General features: G+C 46.3%; 1 protein-coding gene across 1 annotated transcript in view; it reads right to left on the bottom strand.

Moving 5' to 3' along the window:
* The window catches only part of LOC142576081 (eukaryotic translation initiation factor 4H-like), a 39,420-nt gene extending 27,752 nt beyond the window's left edge, over nucleotides 1–11,668 (bottom strand). Inside the window, exons 1-3 of the mRNA XM_075686019.1 lie at nucleotides 11,525–11,668; nucleotides 9,978–10,113; nucleotides 4,210–4,258 (exon numbers count right to left, since the gene is read on the bottom strand). Of these exons, the coding sequence (XP_075542134.1) occupies nucleotides 4,210–4,258; nucleotides 9,978–10,113; nucleotides 11,525–11,559 (220 nt within the window). The 5' untranslated portion in view covers nucleotides 11,560–11,668. The remainder of the gene's footprint in view (nucleotides 1–4,209; nucleotides 4,259–9,977; nucleotides 10,114–11,524) is intronic.
* Between the last annotated feature and the right edge of the window lie 1,834 nt (nucleotides 11,669–13,502).

Here is a 13,502-nt window from a genome sequence, read left to right as displayed (position 1 = left end):
GGTCTTGAAAACTTTTTTTTTATTTCTTGACATATATTTCTGAAAATTGGCATGCAGATGTATCTTTAAATGCTGATCCCAAATATATATCCAGATTTTATATATCTCATCTAGAAATGAAGATATTGCAAAATAATTCATCCCACATAGGTCTTTTCTTACGGGCCATTATGATAATTTCTTAATTAAAAAAACTAGTTTTAAAGAATAGCTGTCATTTCCAAGGGCCCACTGCACATCCTAAAGCTAAAGAAATTTTCAAAAAGTCATCATATAGGTCATGAATGAATAACAAAGTAGGAAGAAAAAAACAATGTGGGAGTAATTAGCTTACATCTGACATAATTGCTAGTCTATTGGGTTTAATGAAAAATGGAAAGCTTTAGGATGTAGCCAAGGTCTTACTGAAAAAAATGATACCTAATTCAATAAAATCAGTTGATGCAAACATTATGAAAAGTTCTGTAAGGCAAAGGCATTTGATCGAAAAAGCAAAGCTGAGAAAATTGCATTCAAAGTTTTGCTTACTCTACCACTTTTGTTTACCTATCACATGGAAAAATTTAATGCTTTAGCATGCAGCCCAGTCATTACTGAACACAATAACACCAAACTCAACGAAATCTGTTCATGTAAAGATTGTGAAAACCTCTGTATTGCATTGGCACTTGACAAAAAAAAAAAAGCTCAGAAAGTCACTTGCTATTTTCTTTGAATCTGCCACACATTCACATAATTCCTGGGCAGTAGTCCTGGGTTCTGTCAGGCTTGTGCTTCTTGGCCATCCTCTTCTTCACCTTTTCAGCATTGGTGTGACTTTTATAAGACCTGCAGAGCCTCTGATCTTTTTCAAGGCTCCTACGAATGAGGTAGCTCCCAGGACTGTAACCAAGCTGTGCTGCAACAGCTCTGCTGGTTCTCTCACTGCTCTCTCTCACTGCACTTTGCGAGTTGGAGAGTGGCCAACCCACACTTGCTGCAGCTTGAGGACGCAAACAGCTTCTTTAGCACAGAGAGATCAACGATGATGTACTCTGTGCCGCGATCGTCGTCTTCACTTCCTGTGCCGACCTTCATTAGCTCGAACTTGCGGACTGCTTCGCCAGTTAAGTTTTAATGTTGTCTGCGTATTTTTTCGTGCCCCGCGCACTCCGCCTCCGTGAAAAACACTGTCAAAGCGTTGAGCACGCGAGCTCGGTTCGGCCGCGTCCGTCTGCACCGAAGCGGCGTGCAGAAACGCCGAAGTCGACGTTAGGCTTCGGTCAGCCGGCTCGGCCGCTTCCGACGACACGGAATCCGAAGCGACTTGCAGCGTCTCAAAAGTTGGCATTTTCGACGGTCTTAGTCCAGGCGCATCCACCGGCACTGCAGAGACTTGCGGTAACACCGAAGTTGACACCGATCGGCACTGTCCAGCCGCGTCCACCGGCGAAGCTAGCGTCGATGGGGTTTGTTCAGCCGCGTCCTCCGGCGAAGCTGTTGTTGGCGAGCTCAGTCCAGCCGCATCCACCAAGGGCACAGCAGCTTGCGGCATCACCGAAGCTGTAGTTCTCGACGATGTCGCGCTCTTCTTATTCCATGCGCGTCTCTTTTTGCTGACTGCTTTTCGCGTGCTTGCTTTCAAGCGCGCGTCTCGCGCCATCGTGACACGCGGAACATAGACACCAGGCACGCAAAAGCAAGAAATTCGTGGTTAAAAGAAGCGACTCAATAGCCAAAATATCTACAAGAACGATAAAGAAAAAGGCAGAATGAAAAATACTAGGAAACAAAGAGGAACGCGAAAAATGACGTGCATGCAGGCGAAAGCAGACGACGCGGAGGAGTCGAACAACGCGGCCGCGGGGCCGCGGCAGGCGAAGTATGCGTCAGGGCCAATCAGAGGGCTGCCCTCGAGGAGACGCCCGTTTCACCCAATCAGCGGCTGTCTCGCGACGATTTCCCGCTTGAGAACGGGTGCCGCTCGCTCCGCTGCACGAGGGTCTACAGCGTGCCGAGGGGCGCCAGAATGGAGAGCGGGAAACCAGCTTTCAAACGAGACCAAGATGGCGCCGATCGGTTCGCGTCGCGCGGAGCTACGGCAGCTTGAAAATGAGGCAAACCTTCGCGCTTGGCGTTCAATTTCGGCTCACCGACGTTTCTAAATTGCCGTTTTTTTTATACTTCTAATAGGAATTGAGCCATAATATTTTGTAGAGGCATAGTTGGGACATTAAAGACTTCAAAAACGCAATTTTTGAAAATTGCCATTTTTGACCATATTTCGCGATTTCAAGACCCGCGTCCCCCCTTAACTGTCTAACTCTTGCTTCCTGTGTGCTCCATTCGTGTAATAAGCTGCGGCTGTCAGCATTCAAGAATGGCACTGCTATAACAACTGCAAAGAAGGGTCACTGGCAGCAAGTGACATACGAATTCCGCCGAGGCATCGCTTCGGTGGCCCCAAAAGGAGCCTTTTCAAAAATGCAAGATGCATCTGCAAAAAATGCAAAAAAAGCATCTCGGCTTGGGAAATCCAGAAGAAACGCTGGAGCGAGGTCACCACAGGCATGTCGCCAAGTACTTCCCACTGGCTTGCACGAGAAAACCGCATGTCCATCAGCCTTGCTTTCTTTACGTGAAGCTTTCCGATATCATTCTCAAGGCACCCAGGTGCTCCACATTGTGAAGCAGAAAGTCCCTTGCGAAAACAAACCCGTGATGGACTGAATTATTTACAGGACCTCCCGCGGGGACAATGTTGAGGCAGCCTGCCCTACCACATCAGCACTGCTGTTGTTGCCGTCACTGTCACTATCCGATACAAGCTGTTCGTGACGATCGCCTCATTGGTTAGAAGCGCTTCGCTTCCAAATTTATAGCAGTGCGCTTTCTTTTCACCGGCAACATCGTGCATTGCCGATGATCAGCAGGCAAATCAGCCATCTTCCATTTTAGCGGCAAGTCAAACGAGGCTGAGAAACAACGTGGCCAGGAACGACTTCAACGCAACGAAGGCTAGCACGAGCGACTTAATCCGTTTGCAGAATTACGCAGAATGAGGGCCATAGAATAAAGAACCAACTGTGAGGGCCGAGCGAACAAGCTGGGAGCAGCGTTATCAGCGTCGCTGGCGCGGTCCATTGGTGTTTCGGAGGGTAGGGCGGTGCAGAGCTATGGGCACAACCCATTCGTGTTCGTAGGGGCGAGAGGGCGACGGGAGAGATGCGCGAGGTTGCGTGCATCTCTCATGTAGAGAAGCATGGCAGCAGTTGGGATGGTGAGCGATCGTGCAGCAGCTCGCATTTCACTTTTTCTTTATAAGGATTTCACATTCCATTGGACACCCAACAGCGAGATTTCCTCGTTATAACCAATAATACAGCATGGAGACACTGTAGTAAGCTGTAGGTTATTCCCCGTAGAAAACGTACAAAAGTTGATGGTCCAGCAGCTTTTCATTGTTATAACCGAGCTATTGTTAAAACTAGTATCATTATAAGTGGGTTCGACTATATTGGCACTATTCAAATGACAAAATGTAATCAAAGGCACACTGCTGTTTTTACCTGCATTTGTGTGTAACAATAGCTGCAAGGCCTACACATTTCCATGAAACAGTTTATCAAAAGCACTGGAAACAATGACATTGCAGCAGAAATAATGCATGTCATCTAAAATGGAGAATGAGCTAACATTCACAATTCATCTATAAAAGTCATAATTTCAAGGAACTACAATAAAACCTTGCTACTATGTTACTCACTAACGTGTTTGATAATGTGTGTCCAGCATTTCACAGAGGCCATGGGAGATGCCACAGTGGAGGGCTCCAGATCAACTTCAACCACCTGAGGTTGCTGACAATGTATACCAAGTGCTAGGGACACAAGCATTGTTGTACTACAACCTCCCCCCTCCTCCTTCAAGCACAGCCACTATAAGTGGAAATTGACTCCCAAACCTTATGCCGACAACAGAATGCCTTCAACACTGAGCCACTGTAACTGTTACTTTGTTTTTATGGTTACAACACCACAAATAGCATGTTCAGGGTGTCTTGCTTATATAACCACAATGAACATGTTCCTGCATTCCTATGAAAATTTAGTTAGGATGGTTCTAGTACACACAAACAAAATACTGGAGGAGCACACATGCCTCGGCCATATCGAAAACACAGCACAACGATGTAACTTTTCCACTGCTTCTGCATGCAAACAGTCCCACCTTTGAATTTGTCCGTCTCCTTGTCTCTCACAAGGCGAGTGCTCTTAATCTGCAAGAACAAGTGGCATAAGCATTATTATGAGGTTCAAGAGCTTGCGTTGCTATTGCACAACTGATCTGAAATTACCATTTGTGAAGCTCTTTCTGTACAATAAGGAGGAGGAGGACAAAGTAGGGCAGGGTGCTACACTGGCTGTACCTCGATGGTAGCTGTTCTTTCTATATGAGCAGCAGTGATACTTACCACATGCTACCCTGTATACCAAACACATCTACAGCAGTCAGTCTAGTATAGTGGCATAACCAAATGACTCATGCCATTACCAACAAGCAAGCACACATTACTGTCACGTTCACAATGCACAGAGTAACAGCAAAACCTACAATTATGCTCAAGGTTATGCACATGTAAAGGAACACTAAATAGGACTACATTAGGAGAAAGCTTAAGCCCTACTAAGCTTTTTCTAGTCAAACATGTGGGAGAAGCAAAATGCTCTGATTAGGCCAGCACTGAAGCAAATGACCAAAATTTGTTGCTTTTAAAGGGAAGTGTGAAAGTCTAGTGACTGCCAGGGGCATGTTCGCATGTCATCAATTATTTCACTATACTTGCCAGAATTAAAGACGACAAAAGCATCTAAAGTTTACAGCTCCACAATTACACAATAAAAGAAGCAATTCAAAAGTGGAAGGAATTTATATATTTTACATTACTTCAAAATATGCCAGCAGGACTTCTGCAACGCTCACGTTAACAAAGCAACAATTTCATGAAAACTGTAAGCCAGTGCACTACACATTTCAGCACCTGAAATGGGTGACCAGGGGGTCAAGAAACTAACATTAGTCACAGAAACAGCGTTACTACTGGAGAAAAAATGTCACCAAGTAAAGCTGAGGCTTTTTGCAACAAACCTGACTATTCGTTCAAAAACTACCGCTCGCTTACAACCGAACATTATTCTCAAGAATATGCAAGGTTCACTCTCATTCCATCACCCTTAAATGTCTACATCGTATTCATTTGTACAATGCGCAATGATCAAGCCTAGAAGCCCTATTCTTTTTTTTTTTTTTTTTGTGGTCATAGTGCACCCCGTCACTTCCACACTATCCAGCACACAATTGGGAGCAAGCAAATTGTGAGGCTAAATTTTGGGTTGTAATGTCCCCAAGCAATGGCATGGTATATGAGAGAGGCCTTAGTGGGAGGCTCCAGATTACTTTCGACTGCCTGGGGTTCTTTAAAGGGGTGGAGACACCAAATTTTGAGGCTATAAAAAGGCTGTTGTAGGCTGCTTCTGTATGCGAGCTCACCCACAACGAGGTATTGCATGCTGCAAACATTTCAAAATAATTTTAATTCAGCTCCAAAAAGTCATTAAAAGCTCCTTCTCGTGGTCGAGAACCATCGCTAGCGCGGCTGTTAGGAAGTCGCAGCGGAGGAACGAAAATATTGACACCATAGAACACTAGCACAAAAACATGACGTATGATGAATAGCGATGAAATGCCAATTACGGAGCCTGCTGAACCGAACGACCAAGCATAGCCTCCACGATAACCGAGCTACAGGCATATAGAAATCCTTCCTTAATGCAAAGAAGGGGTAAGGCGTGCAGACACGGACACAAGAGGAGAGAAGTGGACAACACGAACGCCGCACAGCGGCCCGCGAACGGCAAACGGCGTGTGGCGAGTTGCTGTGCTGGTAACGTGGACGGGCCTTAAGTGTAACACTAGCCGGCCAGCTCCGAAAGGGACCAGGATATGCGGCATTCGTGTTGTCCACTTCTCTTGTGTCCGTGTCTGAATGCCTTACCCCTCCTTTGCATTATGAATCCTTATTAACCAGCTCAGCTTTCTGTCATTCTAAAAATTCCTTCTCTATGCTACAGGCTTCTAGAACACTGTCCCCGAGCTAACCCTATCCCCTGGCCGAGACATTCACAACGCTGTAGCGGAGAGCAGTTGACATAGCATCTGCGAGTCACATAGTTCGGCAGCTCGGAGCGGTCTCTCGTTCACTTGGCGTTTCTCAACGTGTAAAGGCCCGTCCACGTTACCGGCATGGCAACTCGCCGCACGCCATTTGCCGTTCGCGGGCCGCCGTGCGACGGCGGTTTTGCTTGCGAACGGCGAGATTCCCTTGCCGTAGAGAGGATCGGACCGTGACCCATTTGTGCGGCAGCTGTACGGCGAAGTGGCCAATCAGCGACCGAGGAGTGGTCACTCTGGCACTGCCAGCAGCCTCACCGCCACTGATCATTCAGCGGCGCCGATATCGTCGCTAGGCCTTTTCCGGTTCACTTCAAAGCTATAACTGACAGTGCTTCGGAATGAATCACCGACTCTCACAAGCCGCAATATTTTCTTATTGTTGCTGTCGCTCTGCGCAATAATTATAATCGCGACATGCACTTCAAGTCACCAGTTGTTTACCTCTGCTGGCAGAGCACGCGTACGCGTGAGCAGATGATGCAGCATAGTTTTACGTCACAATTTTTTGTGACCCACGTGACCAAGCCGTGTTGCGTTTACTCTCCTACGATGTCATAGCATCCCCCGGAACCCAGAAACCGAAATTGCTCGGTATAATAATGCTATTATTAAATTATTTAGCGGGTCTATATGAATCCCGTGGTGTGTATCATGCTTCCTGAAGCAGTCTGCAACGCTTGAATCGAAGAACGCATGAACGAAAATCTTCATGTCTCCACCCCTTTAACATGCACCTAAAGCATGGTGCCCGATTGTTTTCGCATCCCAAATTGTCATAATATGGTCGCTCCTGCTGGGAACAAAACCTGTGGAATCTTGCTCAGCAGCACAATACCACAGCCACTGAGCCATCACAGCAAGTGGATGATAAATTAGCTGTACGACACACTGTGCAGTTTCAGCTGCCAGCGGAGCATATCCTGACAAAAACAATTTTAGGTTCAAATATGGCCATGGCCATGCATTACGATTACGTTCACATCCTATTCACAAATATCTGCTGGCACGAGCAGGCTTCCGAGTCCTAGGCACAGAGGCAAAACAGCAATGTGGTGATATACTTTGCTTCCTAAATTTGCATACTTTGGTTTCTAAACTCTAATCCCAGCAGATCACCGTTTTCAGGTGTGGTACTGCCGAAAGTCATTTTGGAGCAATTATTGGAGCAAGTAAAATTGCCTTTTGGGGCAGTCTGAAGCAGGCCATTCTGAATTTTGGTGGAATGGAATGTGGCAGTGCACTTCGAAACCATGACCAATGACAGAATAAATCAACACGAAGGGCATAGAAGTAGCATGCTTTGTAGCCCATGATGATAGCAGATTATGTTATCAAATTATGCAGTCCAATCAGCATAGTAACATAATTTCTGCATCACCATATGTCACCGCAGACCCAGAGAACTGCAATCAACCCTGGTCGTATAACATAAGACTACTGTAATCTGTTTTTATTGCGGTAGTGATTATATGGACACTCCAGGTGCATTTCTGTCATCGTCACCGTAGAGGATGAAGGGGAAGGAAGCGGGCAGTCTTCCGTCAAGTACAAAGCACTGAGGGGAAGGGTTCTACTCAGGTGGCTGCAGTGTATGGCGCAACCTATCTTGAAAACAATCTGCAATGGGGACAGAGTGTGAGTGCTGATAGCTTCGTGTGCACAGTGTTTTCGCCGCTTAGTTCACGTTGAAGCCAGGCAGCAAGAAGGTCAATTTGCACGCTGCTGCTGCCGCGCTTCCTCACTCAAGCATTTCAGCAGCAAGTATCTGCGGTCATCGAGTGAGAAATGTTCTTGTTTGCCTGTGCGCACGTCGCACCGTACTTGTTAATTTAGTTAGTAGGCGAATGTTTACAAGTTTATACAGCCGATAAAACTACTATCCTTACTTCGTATAGCTGTCTACTAATTTGCCATCGCAATAGACGCTTCACCTTTCGGGCGAAACTAACTTTTTATTCCAAATCCACCATTAGCCCTTCGGGATAGGCAAAAATGGCTCAACCCTCCCCCATACAGGCATAAAAACAGATTGAAATAGTTTTACATTATACTGGTGCTGGGGACAGAGACTCCCACCCACTGAACCCACTGCAGCACACGTCCGCCGTATATATAGATTGCAAGCAGCACCCTCAGCCTACTTTTCATTGTGTTGTGCCTCAGCTAGGGATTGTCGCACCGCTCGGCCCACTCAACCGTATTCTAGTACACTGAATACAGCCGCCCTGGCCATTCCAACAGCAGCAACAACAGCGAAGTGTCGCCGCACGCGCACCGTCCACTTGACGGAAGCGCAGAAAAATCTAGTGTTATAAGCGTGAAAATTACATGAAATTGTGCGGGAGGCACCATCGCATGGTGTATGGAATGTGAATGGCTACTCTTTTTCAGAGAATGAATCCACTCACTGTTCGTGGCCACTGTCAGAGCCCACATGCCAGAGCCGTTCTGGTGCAGCGTGGCGTAATTTTGTGCAGTTTTCTGTGTTTGGCGCAGTTTGGCGAAGAAATTTGCGTTTGTATCAAAATGATGCAACTGGCGCAGCAGTCCCACCTCTGCATTTCCTTTTTCTGCTTACTTTTGTATGTGCCAACAATGGTACGCAACAACACAATAGGTGTGCTACTAACTCATATCATGTAACTCTACTGTCAATCGATATACACCTCTGGTGGCTACGCCAGTTAGGCACAACCAGCTAAAGTAAGCAGATACGACCTAGAGATGGTTGTATGCAAGCCATCTACATTCATGCAATATGCCTGACTCTGCCAACAACAGTCTGTTGAGAAACTTTCACCTCTGGCAAATTTCATAAGTCCGAACTACTGTAGTCAGTTCACATGAAACAAAAGTGATCACTTGAAGAGGCCTAGGTTTGGCCTGCAATGAACAGAAATGAGGCTGCAATGCAGCACTACCTACTGGCAGTGCAAGCCAGAGTCGGCTCCTCAAAAGTGTAGAGTTCACCTTTCACTGACCACCCCACTTCAGTGAACTTTAGGAAACGTCCGACATGAAAGCTGTCTGCACATTTCAAGAATATGCTCATGAAGCTGTCATTCACGAGGTATTCAAATGTGGAGTTGAGACTTTCAACAGTGAACAGCACCTTGGTGCCTGGAAGTTTCTAGAGGAAAATGCATTCTATGAGATCGACCTCTTTACCACAGCATGTCATGGGTCCCCTTCCTTATTGCTGTCACCTTACAATATCTTGCTACCAGACATAGACTGCACATACGTAAGTGCCTGCCAGCAGTCACATTACTCATGCAGGGCTTGCGTACCAGCACCTGGCTTAAATATGCATGAGTATGTCTCTTTCAAATTTCCATTCTGCAAATTTGACGCTTTCCATTGAAGCCTATATGCCTATGCCTATGAAGGCATATTCCTAACACAAATACAATGCAGCAGACCTGTAGCTGCACTATCTATGCTGAGGTCGCTACGGATGCATGCCTTAAAGTTTGATTCACACAACAGACTAGGTCACTTATTCAGACCATGGATGAAATATCATGTAGCTCATCAGCACGAAATCATGAAACACAGAAGGTTATAGCCAACCAGCTACTCGTTACATGACAGCACTTGGCCACATCGTTTTGTCTATCATGCAAATGCACTATTAGGGTGTGCTCCAAAAATAAATATTTAAGGACTGTGTGACGATATCTGCCACTTTCAAGAGGCCGATCATTACACAAAAGGTGCATCCCAAAACAATGAGGCAATAGCACACTCCAATGCCTTCTCACCCTGATGCCATGGAAGATCTCATCAATGTCGCTCTGCACAACACCATCAGGGAGGTTTCCTACGAATGCTGTGAAAGGTGGCTCTGTGGGCATCGGTCTAGATGGCTTGCCATAGTGATCTCGATGGCCTCCAAATCTATAAAAGGCATATATGCATTGTTTCTTTTGCAGCCATTCTTGTAGAAAAAGTATTTTCGCATAAACTACGATGCTCGCCACACAAGTGCTTGGCATTAAACTGCATGAATGGGTAGAACATAAAAGCATAGTGTTTTGTCAAAACATAAATCAAGTGCAATCAACATTAGAACAGTCAATGACAAGGAGTTGTCCAGTTTGGCAAACCTTATCAGACACAGTGTCTTTGGCTGTAGACAGAACATACGGAATGCGAGGCATAGAGGCTGATGTATGGGTCTGCTCTTTTACACCGACATTATCAGATTGCACGCTGTTTATCAGCCATTTCATAGTGTTCATGCCTGCACATTGTGTCAACAAAGCATCATGCATGCAGACAGCAGCAGCAGCAGTCCAAGATAACGGAGTTTTTTTATATTAAAAAAAAGAAAGCACGCTTGCTTTTCAATTCTGCCCCTTTCAAATAACAGTGCAAAACATGCTGCAAGTTCGCTGCAAATTCGTCTGTTTTTAAAGCAGGCGGCATCGAATGTTTCTTTCTTTTTTATTTTTGCTCCGATTATATAAATATAATACGGTTTATATTTTTTTCCACATGATCTGCCACTCGCCGAAAGTCGCCACGACTGCGCTAAGCATCTCACGCTGCTACGTACGACAAATGTACTGCTCCGACAGGAGGCATGCTGCCGGCGCGTCGCACCCAACGGCAAGTTGCTATTGTCGCAGAATGATTAGGTATGTGTACACAGCCTTAAGCACGGCACTGCGTTCGACACCACGCCAGACTCGCTGGCAATGCGCTATCACGGAACAAGCGTCGCAGACAGGGCCGGCAGCCGGCGTGAGGCCACTGCGATATCGCATGGCTGTGTCGATTGCATTCGGGGAACGCGACGCCGCGCGAACCTCCGAATTAAAATCCTGAACTGAAATATGCACTAGTCAAAATTGTTATCGCTCGATCACGGGCAGATGAAATCAAACAAAACGTTTACATCACCGGGACACGTTCTTTTTTTTCCCCCTATTTTTCGGCGGCGATTGCGACCCACCTTAAAAGAGGCGAACTAGCCAGAAGCACAGCATTTCACTGTCGTGTTAGCCCGCTTGTCAGCCGGCTACAAACACGCCGTTAAATATCCACGCTTATTCGTACCAATCGGACAGCTTTTTGACTTCACATGCTGTTATGAACACCAAATGTGTTTAAGCCAAACGTGTTGCTGTTGGAAAGGGGGGGGGTCTCCATGCTAACGCCGCATGCACAGACATGCGAAGGTTACAACGTATCAGCGACTAAACCCCGGTATTTTCCAAATGTACGGATGAGCGTAGCGTTAATTCACGGCGATGACGTCGCGAAAACAGCTGTAATTACACAAAAAACGGCGATTATTACTTACCTAGAACCGAAGTCACCCTCATACCTGTCCGCCATGATACAATACAAAAGCCGCCGGACGAGTATATTGCAGATCTTAGTAATCAGCGTTCGCAAATAGTGCGATTGCTTAATTTTTTGAAATAATTTAACAATGTTTACATTAAATTATTGAATTCAATAAATTACATTTAGTTTTACCAACCACGTGCATGTAGAGACAAAAATGGCGTCACCCATTAAAGCTGTAAATGGCTGCTTAGCGGTTCGGCTCTAGTAAATAATCGAACCATCTGGTTCATTTTTACCAGTAGTTACCACCGTGTAACAGGTGCTGTCAGCGTGACCGTGCGGAATGCACTTTTATCGCGCGATGCGTGCACAAAATTTTATGCCCGCTCCCAAGTTTTGAGGGTTGGCTGCGTCTGCGCGTTTGTTTATGTTGAGCGCAGTAGGTCGTGGTTGAGCGCTGGCGTGTCACAAATTTCACGGTGAGGCTACGTTGGCTCGCCCCTGAACTAAGCTGCTATCTGCAGAGGTCTGGATTGGCGGTACCCCTTTGTGTACACAATGCGGTGAACAGCTTGTCGGCGATTTTCCTCCGCAAATAGGTTTCTCGAGGCGGCACTGTGAAAACGCCGATAACAGAGCCCTCTATGCCGGGTAGTACAAACGCGATGATCTTTCTCTATGGTGATGCCCTGCTTTTGAATGCACGGCGTCGCGGTATATCTGCTCGTCTCAGCTGCGGTGTGAATTTTGGAGAATTTCTTGCATGGGGAGGCATTGTAGCACGCCTTCCGTCGCCAAGGAAGCAAAGCGCTGTGCCGAATGCGTGCGCTGCGCACGAGAAGTCGCAGACGCCGTTTCGGTGCACGGCCGCTTTCAATGCGTGTGCTGCTCAAGTAGCATGATGCCAAGCTGCAACGGCAGTCTGCTGCAATACAGGTCTATTCGCTTAAGCACGTGCACCAACTCAGAACCGTGGCCCAATAACAATGCACTAATGAAACTAATAATCTGCTGGCGTTAGCACTGTGACTCTGCTTCAGCGGCGCTGGGATGTGTTGACGCCGAGACTGCCGGCCACATGCATGCTTATGCCGCAAAAGTGCATTTCAAGACGTGGCAGTCAGTAAATACTGTGATTGAGTGTCTGTATCCTTAGCACTGGCTGACGTGCAGTGGCTCTTTTTTTTTCACGAAGAATGATGCAGTCGCAGCAACAGTATTGTTTGTTGTCATTCATTTGTTTACAGTAACTTACAATGTGACAAAGGCTGTTTAAACACCACTTTTTATGTACAGTTCCCTATCCTATAGCCACAACTGACTGCCACGTCAGTCAATACAGTATCTTTTGCTTGTTCTCTCAGCAAAGCGTTCTGAAACAGTTTCAGCAGCTCTACATGAACTTTCGCTTAATTAGGTGGGCTGCTTCACCATAAGAAATTGCTTTAGGTCCTGTAAATTCCTGTGCGTGACAGTTTTCCAGTAAAAAGAAATCATCTGCATGCACCTTAGAGACGACTGCGGTTTTCATGGTTAAGCTAAAATTAAATTAAAATTTTTTGTGGCTAAGCACCCTTGATGGGATGATCCACAGGCTACTCACAGTGAACGCAGGTGCTTTTTTTGATAGCTCAACACCAAAATAAAACAGAAAATGAGCCCTGAGCACACACACAAATCAAGCTAGACCAGCTGTATACAGCCAGCTGACAGCGTAACCTAATGCGGAGAGCTGCGGCTTGCGTACTACTCAGTCAATGTTATCTCTCGCTACCAACTCGTCGCATGTCAGTGTGTTGAAAATTTCAGCGTGTCAGGCCCACGACCCTCATGACAATTCACCATGCATCAATAAAAGCGGTGACGATGCGTGGGGACAGTGCGCTGCTTAGCGCAGTCTGGTGTATACTCGCCAGGTCCACTCGCCTCCAGCACGGTTTGTCGGACAAAAAGCGCCCGCAGTCCATGACCTGTGTTCTATTTGGTAG

Source organism: Dermacentor variabilis, chromosome 3 (genome assembly GCF_050947875.1).
Source record: "Dermacentor variabilis isolate Ectoservices chromosome 3, ASM5094787v1, whole genome shotgun sequence".
NCBI lineage: Eukaryota > Metazoa > Arthropoda > Arachnida > Ixodida > Ixodidae > Dermacentor > Dermacentor variabilis.
The sequence above is the reverse complement of the archived record's forward strand: the minus strand, read 5'-3'. Positions and strand labels throughout refer to the sequence as shown.